The following is a 19392-nucleotide window of genomic DNA, read 5'->3' on the forward strand; positions in this document are numbered from 1 at the left end:
GTGTGAAAAAGTTTTGTCCAAACAACCAGTCGTATGTATAAGTAAAAAAAATGGAAAAATTATACATAAAAACAAATATACCATTTCTCAAATATATAAAATTATAAATATTGCAAATCACTATGGGGAACATGCATGTAAGGCATGACGCAACTTTGAAGGTGATGTTGTCGATGTTTCCATACATTGCAGTCCGAAGCCAGCAATTTTTTAAAGAAACCAATCATTTATTAATTAAAGAATGATCTCACCAAAAGATAAAAAATATGTTGTCTGCTCCTATACATTTTAAAAACCTACACAAATGCAGAGAAAGAAAAATCAATATGTGTCGATCCTTTTTTTTTCCTTTTTTTTTTCACTACAATGTGTACAAGTTGAATATGGATATGAATGTTTTTCAAAAGATATAGATAATTTATTGACAAAAATAAAACATAATTTTTTATTTATAAAAATTAAAAGAGTAATAACACCTACTCATTAATAAATGATGGTAGCAAATTAATATACCAATAATAGCAGAAAAATGTAACAAAAAATAAATGATGGTAGCAAATTAATATACCAATAATAGCAGAAAAATGTAACAAAAAAATTAGAATAGAAATAATAACATAATAAAATTTTTAACGTAAAAAATCCTTTCAATGTAAAAAGTAAATATTACGAGTCATCAGATGATTAAAATAAAATATCAGAGAGTCATAAATTATTGTACAAAATGTGCATATATCAAGCAAAACAACTCAAGCATTAAAATTTAGAAAACAACAACTAAGATAAAAATACTACAAAACACAATTGTTATTGCGTGACTAATATCTCTAACTACAGATCTCGCATTGAAGATATGGACGGTGAAAATGAAGAATTAGATGTCTGAAACACACTGTCCAAATTTGAGTTCGTTCAAATGATTGATGAATCTGCTGCAGTGGCTAATTTACAACGACAATTTTGTGTATGTACGAAAATGGCTCTCTCTTCTCTTTTCAAGTATTTTTCTATTCTATCTTAAATAAGACCCTCTCTCGATCAACTCTAACTCAACTTCAACCACTTTACTCTCAACAAAGAGCAACCATAGACTTGGATACTATAATATTTGGGTCCTTTTTCCACTTAGGAAAAGATCCCAAAATCCAATAAATCTCCCCCTCAAGATTATGTGGAGGTAATTACCAATCTGGCAATTAAACAACAAGTTTCAAACTTCCACCTTGGTAATTGCCTTGGTCATCATATTAGAACTATACTCATTAGTGTGAACTTTTTCAAGTTCCACCAACTCAATATCTAAAACATCATGTATCCAGTGATACCTCACATCAATATGTTTGGATTGAGAATGAAAAGTTTTTTTTTTTTTTCTAGATGTATAGCACTTTGACTATTACAAAACAATACATATCTCTCTTTGTCCAAAATTAAAAGTGGTTACAAAGCCTTCATTATCAAGTCTTTTAATTGAAACCAAATTTAAGCAAATATATAGAACATGTTTAACATCTTTGAGTTGCAACTTCATTCCAATATTAGTCTCAAAACAAACATCTCCTATATCAATCACCATAACCAAACAATCATTACCATTCTTAAGCACTTCAAAATTGTCTGAAGTATAAGAAGTGAAGAATTTTTTTTTTAATAAATATGTATTAAAGCACCATCATTAATTGCCCAGTTAAACTCATCATCATAAATAAGATTGATCTTATACTCATAATCAACAATATCAACAATAAGAAGATCATTTGAAATAGAAAATATATGATCATTACCATCAACATCCTTCTTTTTTTGCTTACCTTTGTTCTCTTTTTTTCAAAGAAAGAAATATTTTTGGACATGACCCATTTTATGACAGTAATGACACTCAATATTTCTATATATTGACTTCGATTTACTCCTGCTTTTACCTCTACCTTTTTTACATCTGCTGTGATTTTTCTTCGCGTTTTCAGTGAGTAGCATTTCAAAGTGTGATGAAAAAATTCTGCGTCTTCTTTCTCATCTCTTCATTTAAAATGACACATTTAACAAGTTGTATGGTCACTTTACTATTCAGAGCAGAATTAATAAGAGATATATGAAATATTTTTCAAGAATTCGATAGAGTATTTAGCAACCACAATTTATGAACATCATCTTTAAACTTGATTCTCATGCTTAACAACTAATCAAAAATCCCTTAAAATTTATTTAAGTAATCTAATACTAGCAATTCGTCCTTCTATCTCAAATTCATCAACATACAATAAGTATAATTTATTATTGCCGGACTTGAAAGCATACAAGAATTCAATTTGATTCCACAAAATCCTAACATGAATTTCATTAGCAATTTAATTATAAACATTATCATCCATCCATTGCCTAATAAAATCACACACTTGTTGATATTCAAATTTCAAACTCCCATTCTTCGTATGTTTTAGACTCTTGTTTATGTGTAATAAATATAGGTAAATGTAGATTTTTGATAAACAATAAATATTTTATTCTGTCCTTCCATAGATGATAATTAGTGTCATTCAAATTTATCATCCTATCTAGTAGAATTATTTTTCTTTATCTTTCAACTAAGTTATAACGAAATGTCTAAAACTGAGTTCTGATGCCAAATGATAGGAATAAAACACACAATTTTTTTCTTGTAAGAATTAGAGAAGCAATAATATCTACTCATAAATAAATGGCAGTAGCAAATTAACACACCAATAGCAGTAAAAAATGCACAGAAAAATCAAAAATAAAAAAAAAAAACATACCAAAATTTTTAACGTGAAAAATCTCCTTAATGTGAGAAGTAAAAATCACGAGTTACCATGAACAAGAAAATAACTTCATTATGATCAAATACAGTATAAGAGAATCACAAATTATTGCACAAAATATGCATAGAATAAGCCAAATAACCAAAGCATTAAACCTTACAGAATAAGAGCCAAGAAGATAAAAATACCGTAAAATAGGGTTGCTGTTGCGTAATTAATATCTCCAACTACAAACTCGATATTAAAAATCAGAAGGTGAAAATGAAAAACTAGGAGTCTAAAACACATTGTCCGAATTTAAACTTGATCTAACAGTTAACAAATTTGCGATGATTAATTTACAGAAACAATTTTGTATATGTGCAAAAAAAGCTTTTTCTCTTCTCTTTTCTAGTGTTTTTTATATTCTCTTTTAAAAAAAACTTTTCTCAATCAATCTTAACTCAACTTCTCATTTCACTCTTAAAAAAAAACAACCATAAACTTGAATATTAATATCTGGAGTGGAGTTAGAATAATTCTTAGAAAAGAGTCAACATAAAAATATAATTTTAAAAAAAAAATTAAAAAGGACTAATATAAAAATTAATGACTTTTATATATTAAAATTTTTAATTTGAGGGCCATTGCCCCCCTCAGCTAACACTTACCTTCGTCCCTAATTAATATTTAAGCATTTTTCCTATACATAAAAGGAGTCTAAAACTTTTTATTTTCTATATACTAGTTTTATAATTTATATTCTTATCATCATAAAATGAAATAAAGTGACACTTTTACTTAAGTGAATTACTATACTTTATCCTATAATAATGTGATGATCAATTTTAACGATTACACGACAAAGCATTTTTAATTGATCGTGGTCTGCTATAAATTTGTCTTTATTGTAAAAATGGTCAAGATCCAAACAATGCATAATACCTACACCGGGAGGATTTGTATACATGAGAAAAAAAAAAGTTAGTATTTTAAATTCAATTCAAGAGAACGATGGAGGGATAAATTAAGGATGAGCGTTTGACCGACGACTGCATCCAATGAAACAGGGAAGCAACCAAAATGTCCAAATCAATTAGATTTTATCTACATTTTTTCTTTTTTTTAAACATATTTTTATCAGTATATCAGCAAATAAATTATGGGAATATTCTATGATTGATGGTATTATTATGAAAATTTAGGTACTCATGAGAATTTTCGGTTTATTTTAATTATGTTTAGGATATTGTATTGTTACTCATTTTTATTATTTAAAATTAAATTTAAAAGTTTAAAAAGCTTATGTTTTTTAAACAAACTCTTTTTTTCTCTAGTATTATTGATGTATCACAATATGAATAAAGTGGAACAAAAACGCTTATTTATTCTTAAAACACCTAAAACATTCTCGCATTATTAATATTGAAATATTGAAACAAGATTAGACACCGAAAAAATATTCAAACAAGATTTTGCCCTGCTGTGCTGTCTTAGGAAACTATACACCTGTGCGTAAAAAAGATTGATTACATTTTAAATATAAAAAATATTATTTATACACTAAAATCAATCACTAAAAACAGTCATCATATATTTGTATATAAATATAAGTATAATTTAACTTATTTTAAATATATATTTTATATTTTTATATGTATTCTATACTAATTATTGATTTTAATATACATTTAGTATAATTATTAAATATTTATACTAATATAAATTGAGTTTTTTAAACAACTTCTAATTATAGACATTACAACATCGTAAATTTATCCAAATTATACACTTACACATAAAACTTAAGAGTTTCCATCTATTATTCGGCCTTCGCCAAGTTTCAAATATGGATGCAGCATATTATGAGATGAGCCATCATAATTTGTCATTTCAACTAAAATCTTAGCCACATTATACTAATAAAATATTAGTTATTTTTATTTTGGACGATCATTAGAGTATTAGGCTTTTTGTTGTTGGTATAATTCATTAGAGTATTAGTTAATTGCTACCTATTGCCAACAAGACTTTGTGTGTGTATTTTTATTTTTATTTTTTTGTACAGTTGAATGAATCATTTGTTTACAGTTGTGAATTGCCGTATGGCAGTGGTTTTAGCCTTTTAGGCCAACAGAACCAGATTGCGGTGGACTAAGCTGCAGCTGGGCTAACGTTAATTTCAATCACTTCTTCCAATAATGGGCTATGAACTATTCCCCATTCTCAATACAAGCCCATAGGTATCTAATTCACTAGAATAGGGGGTGGAGAAGTCCACAAAAAAAAAAAAAAAAACACGAGATGGAGTTATGAAGGAACCAAATCATCTCAATTTTTTATTATTATTTAATATTTTAATTTCTTCCACGTATTTTTTAAGTTTAACTTAAAAAAATATAGTGAAAGAATATACTTAATAACATTATTTTTTTTATACCAAAAATAGGAAAATTTGAATCCGCGAATTCTTAGGTAAATATAAAGAGACTATATTATTTGAGTTATAATTCATTAGCTATTTAATAACATTACTTGAAAAAAAGAAATTAAGATCTATTATTAGGTAAATGAATGGACTTAATGTATGAAAAAAAATTTTACTCAAGATTTTTGTGTGTCAGATCCTAATTAAAGAATCTATTGCAATCCTTGGAAAGAAATATCACTTCAAAATATTTACTATTAATAATTTCGTCCAAGACTTAGTATTTTGAAAATCTGATCATTGAGTTGCATATGTCAAAGATGCAACCATCATAATCCTTTATACTATACAAAGTGGTGTTGTTAATATACAAATATCCAATACAAATCTGTTATAACTCAGCAAAAAGGTATAACAATATTTTTTTTTTGTTTTTAATTTATTTTGGGTGCCCATAAGAATATTACTTTCATGTCCCTAATACAACAAATTTGGGTATGAAAAGAAAAAAGAAAAAATAGAGAATATTGCTTAAGTTTTACTTTTACACCTTGGCGTCATTGTCCTCACTAGTTTCCACCATGGAAATCCTTGTTGTTCTTCTTCTAGAGAGGGAAATCATGAAGATCCACATAAGAGCCTTGAGAATCTTAATGATCCCAATTATGACAGTGACATAATACAAACACCATCCAACAAAATCACCCATTCCCACATCCATAAACTGTTCCTTCTTTACCTCACCCATCACCACCAATGTCTCTACATCCTCCCTCATCTTCCACCACCACAAGCTTCCTAGGCTCGCCGCCATCACCACCCTCTCAACCAATCTCTCCTTTCTTGCTTCCACCCCGAACACCGTGTCATCCACCACCGGCCTCACCACCATCTTGGACCAAACATGTGTTGTCTCGTGCAGCCCCAAGAGGAACACCACCCTGCTCAAGAGGCTCCTCTTAACGCCGGGACCCGAGTCGCCGTCATCGTCGTAAAAACCAGCTTGAATGCTTCCTTCAATGCCTAACCCAACACAAACTTGGAACGCGCAAAGAAGAATCCACGCAGTGTAGAGACGAGGCTTAAAAGAAGAAGAAGAAGAAGAATATGTGAAAAGGGTGATGTTACCACCGGTGAAGCCATAGATCAAGGATGCAACAGTGAGAATGGAGACAAGAATGCAGAGAAGAGAAGGACCAATACGAAGTGCAAGGGAGAGAAGATAAGGTGGTGAATAATGGTGGTAATAGAAAGTGAGGGTTTGAAGGTAGTATTGAAGAGTAGAGAGCCTTGATAGAAGGAGGAAGGAGAGGGGTAAAAGGAGTGTGAGAAGTGTGAGGGTGATGAGGTAGAACACTTCCCTTGCAGCTGAAGCTAATGATGAAGAATTCATCAATGGATCTTCTTTCATCTTTGTGGCTAATGAAGGTTTGAGATCACAACATAAAATTGAAGCACATACATAGAGATAATAGAGGTATAGGAACTTAACAACTTCCAAGTGGTTGCCACGTCCATCCTTCATTTGCTTCACAATTTTATATTGCTTATCACATTAGAAAATTATTCAAAATTATTTTATTTAATTTAATATTATCTAATTATTTTAAACTGGTATTATTCAATTGAGTTGCATCAACTTCAATATTCTTCCTTTAATCATTTGCGCGTATTGGTTTGGTACAGAGCCTGGAAATGGAATTGGTGCTAACTTGGAATTTGGATTGAAGTGGTGCTGCCATATATGGTTGGCTGAAAATGCAAATTTAATTTGACGGGTAATTAGGTTAAGCCATTTGGACTTTTGAGATTTCAGATTTGGAGGACGCCGATACGTGGTTCCCCACCAAGCTAAGGTTCACTTCAATTTTATAATGTTATGTATATCTTTGACTAACACTCTCTACTACCACTAGGTGCCTATTATATTATTTTAGCAAGGTTTTTATTATTTGTTTTTCTTAAGGCAAATTAAACGATCTCTTTTGCTTGCATTCTTTCACTTTAGAATAACACTTTGTTTGCACATCAGTAGATAAATAAGCATTTTCGAAGTTAGCACACACTCAATTTTAGTAATTAATTGAGAATAGCTTATAGGAGTGGGAATAGAAAGAAAATTCCAGTAACGTAACGTTACATGGATGGCATACCATACAACTGATACTGATGACTGACTCAACTCACTCAAGTGTTAAGTCTTAACTACCGAGTACCGAGGATTATTTTAGAAGAAGGGTGGGTAGTAAACAGTAACTAATAACTATAGAAAGTAGAAACAAATTTGGAAAGTTTTCATTGTGGTGGATTATTTCTTTTCTCTTCCTGCTTTTTTTAAAAAAAAAAAATCATATGGATTGCCAATATTTATCAGAGCCCAGCCTAGGATGTTTTTGGTCATGAGCCCAGCCTGCAATTAGATTGACCGTAGACATGGTTTTTTATGTTTTCAAGATGATAGTAGGTTGGCCCAAATTAATACTTTTTCAGTTTTTCTTTTGGTATCTTCAACAATTTTCATTGTCTAACTAATTTGGGTTGGTCAAGTAGTTAACTCACTCATCCGCTTAAGTAAGTGTTGGAGGTTCGAATCCCGCTTTGTGCCCATTGACCAGCGACAGACCCTCAAATGAAGCTCAGATCCGCGACGGATTAGTCCTTAACCTGTTGGGTTGGAGAAATACCGTAGGAAACAAAAAAAAAGAAACAATCTTCATTGTCTAACAAAAAAGAAAAATCAAATAAATAAACCTATGCCTATTTTTTTGGAAATTAATTAAAAAAAATGTTACTTGTCCTTTAAATTTTTAACTTTAAATCAATTTTTTTATTTAAATAATATTATTTAATTAATTTCAATATCTATTTTTATAAGAGGTTACTTGTTTTTTTATAAGAAATTGGAATTATCTATGGTTGGGAAAGTTGAAGAAGGTGCTACAATATCTTTCTTAGAAGATGTCTATTATGTGGTGAGGATGAGAGCTCTACAATAGAAGGTTTAGTTTTCGTTGTACCCCTTATTTTTTAATAATTAAAAATATGCCCAAGAGATTAAGTATAAGTATGCTGCGCTGAATAGTATTAGCGTGTAGAGTGGAGATATTGGGCTTTGGTTAAAAAGATAGATTGGGCCGGTAATTTCTTTGTAGCGTCGGTTTCCATGAAATGAAGTGAGTGAGAAAAAAATGTTAACCCTACTGGAGCTTTAGTTTAGGTTTGTAGGATTGGGCCCAATTGGGTGGAGTTTGATTGGTTTTTTATCGGAAAAAAAAAAAAGAGTTTGATTAGTTTATAGTGTTGGGATGCATGTTTGAAGGTTAAGAAATATTAGGAAGTAAAGTAAATGAATTCATTTAAGGATCAATCCACAGACAAAAAAAATAAAAAATAAGAATCAATATGTGTGTATGCACTACAAGAAAAAAGGTCTATGGCCACGCTTTTTTCTTGCCACGCTTTAAAAGCGTGGCCAAAAATGGTCAATGGCTACGTTTTTATGAGGGGTGGCGATTGATTAGAGATTTGGCCACGTTTTTTTTTCTACGCTTAAAAAGCGTGGCGAAAAGGGTCTATGGCCACGCTTTGATGAAGGTGGCAATTAATTCGAGATTTGGCCACGTTTTTTTTTTGCCACGCTTAAAAAACGTAGCCATAGATTGAAACAGCCACGCTTTTAAAATGTGACAACAGGATTTTGTTATAGTGACGTTTTAAAAGCGTGGCCGTTTCCTAGAACTCTTTTGGCACGCTTCAAAAGCGTGGCCAAAAGGTCCTCTCAAAAACAAAACGCAGCGTTCCTTTATGATTCTAAACGCTGCGTTCTTCTCCTTCATTCTTCGAAATTAAAAACCCCTCTCTCTTCAAAGAACCCTTTTCACTTCGATGAACCCTAAAAGCTTACAAGAACCCCAGCCGTCCGCGAAGAACCCCAGCCCCTCACCCCAGCCCTTCAAAGAACCCCAGCGCTTGCAATGCCTCCGTCGTCACTCTCTCTTCCGGAACTCCCATCATCGGTGCTCCTTCGGCGGTGACTCTCGTTCGTGGTGACTCTCTCGGCGCTCACCGTCCGTAGCAAGCCCTCCGTTGATGGCCAAAAGAAACCCTTCCGCGGAGCGTTGGTCACATCGTCGACGTCCTCGTCAACTCAGATTCCCTTCGCCACCGTGAGGTCTCTTCCTCTCCTCCATTTTTCTTTTTAGGAATTTTCTGGGCCTTGAAAATTTCATCGTCAATTGCTATTTGCTCCAGCTACAACCATAAGCTAATTTTTTTTCTTTCCTTGTTATTTTGTTAGATTGTTGAAACTTGAGGGACAGAGTTTTACCCTCTTCGTATTTATTTTTTTTTAAAAGAGAAAATATATTTATCAATTTCTTCTCCATTTACTCTCCGACGGAATACATTGTTGTTCTTACTTCTTTATGTTTCTGTCATAATCAACTTGAGTTAAACGCTATTTGTGTGTTTTTATTTGTGAGATGATTGTATTCGTAATTTACTTTTAGTTTTTGTACACTATATTTGCTTAAATGATTTATCATTGCTCTTATTTTATTTATTTATTTATTTTTAACTCTTTCCTTAATCAGATTCTGGAAAGTTCATAACATGGGGTTCAACAGATGACTTAGGCCAAAGCTATGTTACATCTGGGAAGCACGGGGTAATGCATAACCATGACACTGTTCTCATGAAGTCTTTGTTGCTTCTTTGTTAGTCAACTAACATTTTCTAGTTTTTCTGCAAAAGGAAACTCCAGAGCCTTTCCCTCTTCTGCCTGAAGTGTCTATTGTAAAAGCAGCTGCTGGATGGGCACATTGTGTTTCTGTAACAGGTAACTTTGATCTCCTTGTTTTGTTGGGACTGAAATAGAATGAATAAAGGAACATTGAATGTGTAGTATTATGTCTTTGGAGTGGAGTAAAACGGGGGCTAAATTTACACATGATTATTTTCAACTGTGAACTATGCAGCTGTTATTTTCTACTTTTTGAAATTAAAGCTTTAATTTATATTTATATATAAATGCTTCTAATTTGTTTGATCAAGTTGTACTTAGTGAGATAATAACCAATTGAGCCATCAAGCGATGCTTCAATCACTGAACAACTTATATATAAAGTGGAGCTACTAAAGTGGAGTATACTCCTTGGCTTGTCGTAGGCTTGGGTAACCTTGGAAGTAAATACCATGGAACTAGGCACAATGTAATTGGTTATTCACCAAAAGTTTTTAAAAGTTCTTAAAAGAACAATAATCTTCTCTTGATGTGGTATGAATATTTTTTTCCCTACTATCTGTTAGGTGGGATTTGAAGTAATCAATAGCATTTCTAAAGCACAAGGGATTCGGATGAACACAATACAGTCTATGGCATTGATTGGAATAGGTAAAAAATTACCCAGGAATGATTTTATTCTTATTAATATTTTCTCCCTCTTTTCCTCCTCCAAGTTTATTGGCTTCATTTATCTTGGTAACTTTAGCATTGAGTTGTCTTTTCTTCTGTGATCTTATACAGGTTCTATAGGAGATGTACCAATTTTGCTAGCAAAGGCTCAAACATACATGAACTTTAGTGGCGAATCAGTTAGTTTCATTTCATCACATAAATTGCTAGATTTTATACGATATACACATGTACACTTGGTGAAATTGGTAACGAATCAAGTAAACCATCTATCTGATTTACTACTTTTTTTTGTATATGTTGATATTACATTTTTGTGTCTCACATTCATACAAATGACTTATGGATTGTTACTGTTAGCCCCCCTCTCTCTCTCATTTATTTCCCTAATTTTTCTTGCTTGTAATATTCCTAAAGGCTGGGCCTCTTGCTACATATTATCAAGTATCCCTGCGTCATATTCTACTAGTATGTTTTTCTAACCTTACTTCTAGTTGAAAGTAGTCAGCGATGACAATGTACAAGTTCCTTAAAAGTTAGTGGGAATTTTTATGTAGGTTTATGATGAAATGAGCCTTCCAAATGGTGTTTTAAGGCTTCAACCTAAAGGCGGACATGGTTACCACAATGGGTAATTCTTGTTGAATTTTTTTGTTACATGGTTTATAAATTTGGGATATCGTATAATATTTTTGTGTTTATGTCCTGTTGTAATGGAACATAAATTCCTATATAATTGGTGTTAGATTGTTGCAGGTTGAAAAATGTAATGGGCTATTTGGATGGTTCCCGTGAGTTTCCTTGGCTTTCCATAGGTTAGTTCCTTTCCACTTATCTCCTATCACTTGATGACTTGATATGGTGTCTAGTTTATTCATTAGTAGTATGTTTAATATTTCTGTTTATAGGAATCGGAAATCCTCCTGGAAATATGGATGTGAAAGCTTTTCTTCTGCAGAAGTTCAGTTTAGTGGAGCGAAAACAGGTTATACTTCCTGGCTTTCAACCTAGCATCACTTGGTTTAGTTCTTTTATTGTTGCATTACAAGTTTCTGCTTATATTTGTAAATACTTTGCGCTTTCACTCATGTTATGATAGTTAATATATTCTACAAGTTTGAGAACAGTTTAGAACTTATTTTGCTTATTGAACTTAATAGTAGTTAATAGACTATTGATGGATCCTAACAAATTTGGACAGATCTAACCTACAAAACGCAGTTCGAAGAGTAAAATCCTCGAATTTGTGTGATTATTTTATTACTTGTCGTAAATTATGTTCCTTTTTATTCCTTCCTTGATTGAATTTTGATGGAAATATATATTTTTTGACAGATTGATACTTCATTGGAGCAAGGAGTTGAAGCAGTGAGGACCCTGGTGTTAAATGGGTTTAATAACCATGTGTATAGATTCAACTTAGGGCAAAAATACAAGTACCATTAGGTTTAATTTTCATAAATTGTAGAGATGAACAAATATATATAAATGCTTCTAATTTTTTTGTTACTGAAAAAACCTGGAAAGTTTTGTATTGAGTATTAATGTATAAAATAATTATGGCAAAAATTATATATGTTGTTTTAATTTGTCTAATAATAAAAATTGCATACTATATTTATAGGTTTGGTAATAAAAAAGGATTGAAAATTTATATTGTGCAATAATGAAGGTAAAGTCAAATTTTTTTTTTTTAAATTTGACAAGGCTATCGCCACGCTTTTAAAGCGTGGCCGTATATCTCGCTATCGCCACGCTTTTAAAGCGTGGCCGTATCTCTCGCTATCGCCACGCTTTTAAAGCGTGGCCGTATATCTCGCTATCGCCACGCTTTTAAAGCGTGGCCGTATCTATCACATACGGCCACATTTTTAAGCGTGACAATCTGCAAAAGCGTGGCAAAAATTAAAGCGTGGCGATAGGTCACGAAAAGCGTGGCGATAGAGCAACCGCCACCCTTTCATAGGTCACCCTTTCAAAAGCGTGGCGATAGCTCAAAAAGCGTAGCGAAAAGCTATCGCCACGCTTTTTTCAGCTTTTCGCCACGCTTTAAAAGCGTGGCAATAGAGCTGTTTTCTTGTAGTGATGGTATGAATATTATAGATGTTTATATTTTTGAGGACTACTCAGGTTAAATTTTTGTTTTCTAATTGAAATTTTTTATGTTATGCAAAATTTGGAAGTCTAAATTTTACCAAATCACTCAAACTTAAATGTTAATTATAGTTTCATTTTTTTAAATCAATAACTTAATTATTTACTAACTCCCATAATGTGAACTTCATTGGATTTAATTGTTAGTCATTTTGTAAACAATAAAATTATAATTTGTCATTTATGTGTTTATATTGATTTGTATAATATTATATTTTTATCTATGTATTTGTAAGTTTAATGTTATTTATTTAAGTTAATTACGCATATAATGAAATATCCGAAGTTTTATTTATACAAAGTTACATGATACGTATAGAAAATAATAATGATAAAATACCCATAGACTGGAGTTTTAAACTCCAAACTAATTACCGTATAGTATTTTGTACGCTTGTAGTGCTGTTAATAAATAATAAGTAATAATAATTCTATACATGTATAAGTAGGTTTATATGTTAACTAAGTTCCTTTAGTGGCATGTAATAATTTAGTAAGATGTTGACCTTCCTACAATAAAATAGGTGATAACCTTTTTAATTTGTATAGCGTCTATTAATTTTGTTTTCTTTTTAATAATAATAATGATTTTCCATCATGCATAATTATATTAAAATCAGGTACCAAGTTATGATTCATTCTTAGATTTAACAAAATATATTTTTAGTAAATTATGTATCATGAAAAATATTTTATAAAAAATATTTTTGCACTAATATTTTTAGTATATATATAAAAGTGTGGTCGGGTTAAAGAATAAAAAATTTAACTAACAAAATAAAAAATATTTAAGAATAATAGAAAATAAAATATGATCTTATTTTATACCTTTTAATTATTAATGAAAAAATTGGATGATATTAAATATAATAAGTATTTAATTATAAATATTATGTATATAAAATTATAAATATTAAATTTAAAACACGTTTTTAATAAAGTAGTTAGTTAATAAATTTTGAATATAATAATCTAATTATTCATCAGATAATATAAAATAAAAGGCAAGTTATCTAAATAGAACAATTGAAACCCATGTTTACCAGGTTACAATTCTGTAAACACAGCATATGTGATGAGCGGATATTTTATACGTTTTTTGACATCATTTTCATATAGTTTTTAGTGTGTTTTATTTAGTTTTTATTAAGTTTTTTTAGGGTTTAGTGTTAAATTCATATTTTTGGATTCTACAACTAGTTTTTGTGTTTCAGGTATTTTCTAGCTGAAATTGAGGAGTTGGAGCAGAAGTCTGATTTAGAGACAGAGAAAGCACTGCAAATGCTGTCGATATTTGACCTTCCTGCATTCGGAAGAGCTTTTCTGGAGTTACTGAAATCCAAATATAGCGCTCTCAATGGCTATGGAAAGCTGACTTCCAGAGCTTTCCAGCAATATATGATAGTCTATACCTTGCTTCGGATTAGAAGGTCCAAAACTGGCATCCAAAACCAGCTTCCTGCCCCCTTCCAGGCGTCCAGCGCCCAAAGAGCAGAGCCCAGCATCCAAAGGCCCTATGAGGATCCCCTAGCCAGCGTTTCACACCGTAGGAGCCTCATAGCACGTGGATCTCACTAAAGCTCAGTCCAAGTACTCACCAAGTGGGCCCCGGAAGTGGAGTTTAACACTAGATAGACTGTTTTACCCTTACTAGTCATTTGTTTAGTGTTTAAGAGATTTTAATTATGTATTTCAGGGTCCTTCTAACCTTTTATACATTATTCAGATTTATCATTGTATTTTACTTTCAGTATGAGTTTCTAAACCTCCTAGGTTGAGGGGAGGAGCCCTCTTGAGTCCTATGAATTGATAAAAGTACTACTATTTCTTCTTCGATCCGTGTTTGATCTATCTCTAAGATGTATATCCCGATCTTCATCGTGGTGAATAGGATGATCTAACCAATTAGCTTTGTTAATCACATTAAGACGAACGTGCCTGACAAACACCCGCGTCTACTTGGGTTCGTGTGAATACTCGAAAGGAATGGGGGATTGCATACGAACGCACCAATATGCGTATGGAACATTGTAGTAGATTATTTATACGTGAAGATTATCTATATTTCTATAACAATTATACTTGAAGATTATCTTTATTAGCTGTTTATTTTAAGTTATAATTCAGGAAGTTTTAATGCTATTTTAGTGGATTTGGCTTTTAATTATTGTAATTTTTTTTGTTTTAGATTTTTTCATTTACAAACAAAATCTTTTAGGTCTAGATTTCACTGTTTTTATTTTAGTTTCAAATCAAATTAGGATTAGATATAAAAGGGAAAAGATGCAGCCCTTCGGGTTCTCTTCACTCTTACACACTTCATTCGACATTTTACACTTTTTAGAGCCTTAGTCTTCTGTCTGAGTCATGAGCTTACGTTCTTCATACCAGAGAATTTGAGTAATATATTGGTTTCAATTTCAAGAATTTGCTTATGTTCTTCATACCAGAGATTTGAATATATTCAAAGATAACCGTTTTTCTAGTTGCGTTCTTGTTAAACCCTAGAAAAGTAACTCATGTGGACAAAGGTTTGAGCCTAAGACAGTTTTTTGGTGGCCTTCCTGTTGTTCAATGTGGATCTAAACCCATTTCGTGACAGAGCTAGGGTTGATACTGGGCCGATGGTTGATGTTGCAATTGCGATGGCTGGTATTAATGATATGGTACTAGAATCCAGACAGGGTGGAGCTCTGGATAGTGGGAAAGATGTGTTTCAGGATGAGGATGATGTGGATCCCTCCATGATTGCTGATGATAACGATAACGAGGATACGAAGAGTACTTCAACTGGGGGTAGAAGAGCAGCTAGTCCAGGAACTCCGCAGTAACACCCCCCGGCACTTTTTAGCTATGGACTTGTATGCCATGAGACAGCAGGGGAAACCTCCCGTGCCTGTCGAGTTTGGGCCTGGAGACACACATAATATAGAAGGACTATAGCAGTTCTAAGTTGGTCAGCAACTTTAGGATAAAGAGGAGGCTGTCTTAAGCGTGAATCTATCATTTCATAATTCAGACTTTAAAATAAATTAAATTATTTTATAATATAGGCCAATCTTCTACTGCCTACGTAATCGAAATTATCCTTACACGTAATTTTATATCTTGTCATTGAGTTATACTTGTGATTTACCATTTTCTTTAAGTAAGCTGCCTTAGTATAGAATTATGTTTACATTTTAACGTTGCAATTTAAAATAATTTTAATATAATTTTTTAATGTTTCAAACATTGTGTGCATCATAATTAATTTAAATGAATAAAAAATATTTATACAGTGATGATCCTGCTCAACGGTAATAGGCACCATGGGGCTAGAGCCAGTGTGGACTTCGCTTCGAGCATCACACCCGATTTCAGTGGTGGCAGTGTCACTGTGTGCTCCGAAACAATGCTTTTTTCGCGGGTCGGAGTTACTCCAGCGGTGGCTGTTGGTAAGTCGGATCCACCACCGTCCCCGGGTCGGAGAAAGCTTTCCATGCAAGCCTCAACTAAAGCCATCCCCCCGCCGCATGTCCTCCGCCAGGCTTCCCACTTGATCGGCATCCTTCATGTGGGTCTGTAATCATGGAAGACAAATACAATTTTAATGCATTGGAAAAAATAAACCTCACTGCATAGTTAGTCCAATAGAGACCGAAGACGAATTTTATGAATGTGAATTCAATTTGCACTTACATCCAGCACTTTCAACAGGTTTTGGCTCAACTTCTTCATCGTGCCATTCACCTGGAGAAGGGCAGCAGTGATACATGCAGCCTGACCGCCAGAAGAAATTGGTTGTAAGTCTATGATCAAGGTCTAACATAATTTTAAGCGACAAAAAAGAAAGCAAATTCTCGTACCTCTCCCCCCTTCGAATCTTTGGAGTCATGATCCATATAATCGGTTGCATGTTCGGACACTCCCTTTGGCTTATCCGCGTCGTTAACCTTGCCTCAATCATGCTCACCGTCATTTCTCCCACCCGGAGCCACAATGTTGCCTCCTTGTTAGTCCATATCGTCCACCACCTCTGTTTCCATCTCTGTAGTAGCAGACACCACAAACTTTAACCCTTCGTCCACAGAGATTAATTTGTAAAACAATATAGGGCAAAAAATTTGTTGAGATAGCAAGAGTCGACTCTACTTCCTTTTAACGTTGGGGCAGGTGATCCTCCCACCCATCGCTTAATGTAGTAGGGCAATGGTCTGCACTCATAGCTCCACCCAGACTTCATCATAAGCTGTCAAAATCAAATCTCGTTATTAGCAGGCATGGGTGAGAGTAGCTTCCCCTCTTCATCGGTGCCTTTCTCATAAGGAATATTTTGGAGTTCATAGTCTTGACAAAATTAGAAAATGCTAATTCACAATAAAGATTTCCCACACAATACAACATTTTTTTACCTATTTAAACTTCTAAGAGAATATTCTCTTGGCCTATTGAGCTGTGTTACCTAAATGTATGACAATATAAATATTAGTTAATATTAATTTTTTATAATTTTTTGTATAAATTATAATTTAAATAATCAATATAAATAATTGATATATTTAATTAATAAAAATCATTAATTAAATATTATTATAATTACTTATAATAATTAATTATTATAATTTTTAATAATCTGATATTTATTAAATAAGTGGTTAACATAATTTTTTATAAATTAATTATTTAATCATTTGCCATGTGTGAAATTACATATATTAAACGTATATGTAACGTAATATAGAAATTTAATAATTTGTAACATAGCAAAAAGTTGTTGGTTGCTGATTCATATGCCTTTTACAGGGATCCTCATCCTTGGTTAGTAAAGGGATTCTCTCCACTATTCACCCAAGTGGCTTTTGGATTTCAGGTGTCAAAATAAAATCTCCGTTTATTTTTATTGGAATTGCATCTATTTACTACCAATGGAGCAGCTCTTACCCTAGTTAAACCAGGGTCATCCTTGAGCAGTTGAATAAGTCACTATTCAGTGTCACAACACCCTTTGCTTCCACTATTTTTCAGGTGAAATGAATACTGATGCAGCCATCACTCATTCAAGTACAACTTATATGCTTCCATGAGTTCCTTCCGGCGCAATGGATGCTTTGTAGAACCTTATCTTCGTGGATACTCCGGAGCACTACCAAAATTAAACTGCCAATTACCTACAAATTCAAATTACAAGCATTATTTGTGAAAATTTCGATTAGATTTTTTTGGTGTAAAACTTTCTATGCAACGCATATTAGTTAACCCAACGTTGTCTTTCCGGAGTAAAACATGGCATCAACATCAACTACATTTAAGTTACAATTTAAGGCGGCAAAAACAAAACCATCATGATTTCAAATTTTCGACTACTCCATCTAACTAATTTATTCAAAACGGGAATTCTTATCCGAATTTGGTTAAAATTACAATGGAGGATGCTCGGTTGATTTGGGCACACAAAGATTTTATAAACAAGAATTCGTTGGTTGCATCGGTATTATTCAAAATAATCAAGAATGAATCATTGAACCAAATAGGTTACGAAGGTTAAGGAGATCCAATTCATTCATGCTTAACAATACATATTTTCATTAATAATACAACAACGCAATGACACACACAACATGCAGCCAGATGATGTGAAAGACATAACCGAAAATCGGACACAGCTACATTTTACAGACCAACAAAATAAGAACTCACACATAGCATGGCCATGTGCAATGCTTTCACTAGTCAAATACATATGAGTCACCGAACATAGCATACACCAGAATCAACCGACTTTCAGGGAAAATTGTTACTTGCTGCGAGTCTTCGTCCTGAACAAATTTGACATATGATCCATTGCCTCTGTTAACTGCATTAAAAGCTCCTTGTTTTCCACCTCTAGATGAGACACACACCCCTCTAGCTTGGTGACTGCATGTTGAAGTCGCGCAATGGCACTTGCTGCGCCAATACAACACCACAATAAACGATCGGTTACTCAAAAATAAACCCAATTTCTTTATTCACAGTCTAAAGTAGAAAAATTCCAATCGTATCGTAAAAAAGACATACCATCTGAACCCCGGGGGTTGTATTCACTTTCATTGGGGAAAGTCGGCTGTTTCTCCAGCGACACCTGATGCGAGGATGAGTTAAAACAAAGATGCGGTCCACCACTTTTCGTGTCTGCTGTGAAGTATACGATATGATGAAGATTGGGGTCGCTTGCACTGGCCAAACCAGAGGCAGCACCAACAGGAACCCCCTCCGCTAATGGTAAAAGCTGAAGACCTTGGCCGTTGTTTGAAACACCCACACACTGTCCGTGCATTTAATCAACCCATGCTCTCCAACCCGCTTCAAATCTCCGATACCGGCAGTGCAGATTCCTCGGATAGCCGCTCACCTGTTGCTCTGCCGCCTCCCAGGTATTGTATATCCCGGGTGTCCGTCCCCTAAATATAACGTAACACTCACCCTCTACACGAAGAGACATGTGGCTTTTTGAAACCTTCCTCCACTTAGTGTATGAAATACTTTCAGATTTAAGAAACGAATCCAAGTGACGACGACTGGAGTTTTAGTAGATGAAATGTCTTGCCTCACTCACTCACTGTGTACACCCTCACCGTCCATTTCATTATTGAAAATCCACGCGTCAGCATCCCAAG

General features: G+C 33.2%; 2 protein-coding genes across 14 annotated transcripts; one reads left to right on the forward strand and one right to left on the reverse strand.

Annotated features, from left to right (window-relative positions):
- Nucleotides 1–5470: 5470 nt before the first annotated feature.
- LOC112759129 (uncharacterized) lies at nt 5471–6683 on the reverse strand. Its single transcript, XM_025807953.3, has one exon. The coding sequence runs from the start codon at nt 6596–6598 to the stop codon at nt 5732–5734; it is 867 nt and encodes a 288-aa protein (XP_025663738.1). The 5' UTR covers nt 6599–6683; the 3' UTR covers nt 5471–5731.
- A 2316-nt stretch (nt 6684–8999) lies between these two features.
- On the forward strand, nt 9000–12169 carry LOC112756677 (chloroplastic group IIB intron splicing facilitator CRS2-B, chloroplastic). 13 transcript variants are annotated; one of them, XM_072219260.1, is made up of 11 exons: nt 9000–9358; nt 9780–9853; nt 9940–10024; nt 10250–10397; nt 10495–10579; nt 10712–10860; nt 11018–11068; nt 11158–11231; nt 11357–11415; nt 11509–11585; nt 11936–12169. In XM_072219260.1, exons 5-11 carry the CDS (start codon nt 10543–10545, stop codon nt 12044–12046), a joined length of 558 nt encoding a protein of 185 aa, XP_072075361.1. In that variant the 5' UTR covers nt 9000–9358; nt 9780–9853; nt 9940–10024; nt 10250–10397; nt 10495–10542; the 3' UTR covers nt 12047–12169. The 13 variants fall into 13 exon arrangements, with proteins under 13 accessions (XP_072075361.1, XP_072075362.1, XP_072075356.1 ...); XM_072219261.1 differs by having other exon boundaries at nt 10712–10779; XM_072219255.1 differs by having other exon boundaries at nt 10354–10397.
- Nucleotides 12170–19392: the final 7223 nt, after the last annotated feature.

The sequence above is a fragment of the Arachis hypogaea genome, chromosome 16, assembly GCF_003086295.3.
Source record: "Arachis hypogaea cultivar Tifrunner chromosome 16, arahy.Tifrunner.gnm2.J5K5, whole genome shotgun sequence".
Lineage (NCBI taxonomy): Eukaryota > Viridiplantae > Streptophyta > Magnoliopsida > Fabales > Fabaceae > Arachis > Arachis hypogaea.

Coding starts and splice junctions, on each gene's coding strand:
- LOC112756677 (XM_072219260.1), top strand. CDS start 10,543: ATGAACACAATACAGTCTATGGCATTGATTGGAATAG. Junction 11,416..11,508: donor GTTTCCTTGGCTTTCCATAG/GTTAGTTCCTTT, acceptor TTCTGTTTATAG/GAATCGGAAATCCTCCTGGA. Junction 11,586..11,935: donor GTTTAGTGGAGCGAAAACAG/GTTATACTTCCT, acceptor ATTTTTTGACAG/ATTGATACTTCATTGGAGCA.
- LOC112759129 (XM_025807953.3), bottom strand. CDS start 6,598: ATGAAAGAAGATCCATTGATGAATTCTTCATCATTAGCTTCAGCTGCA.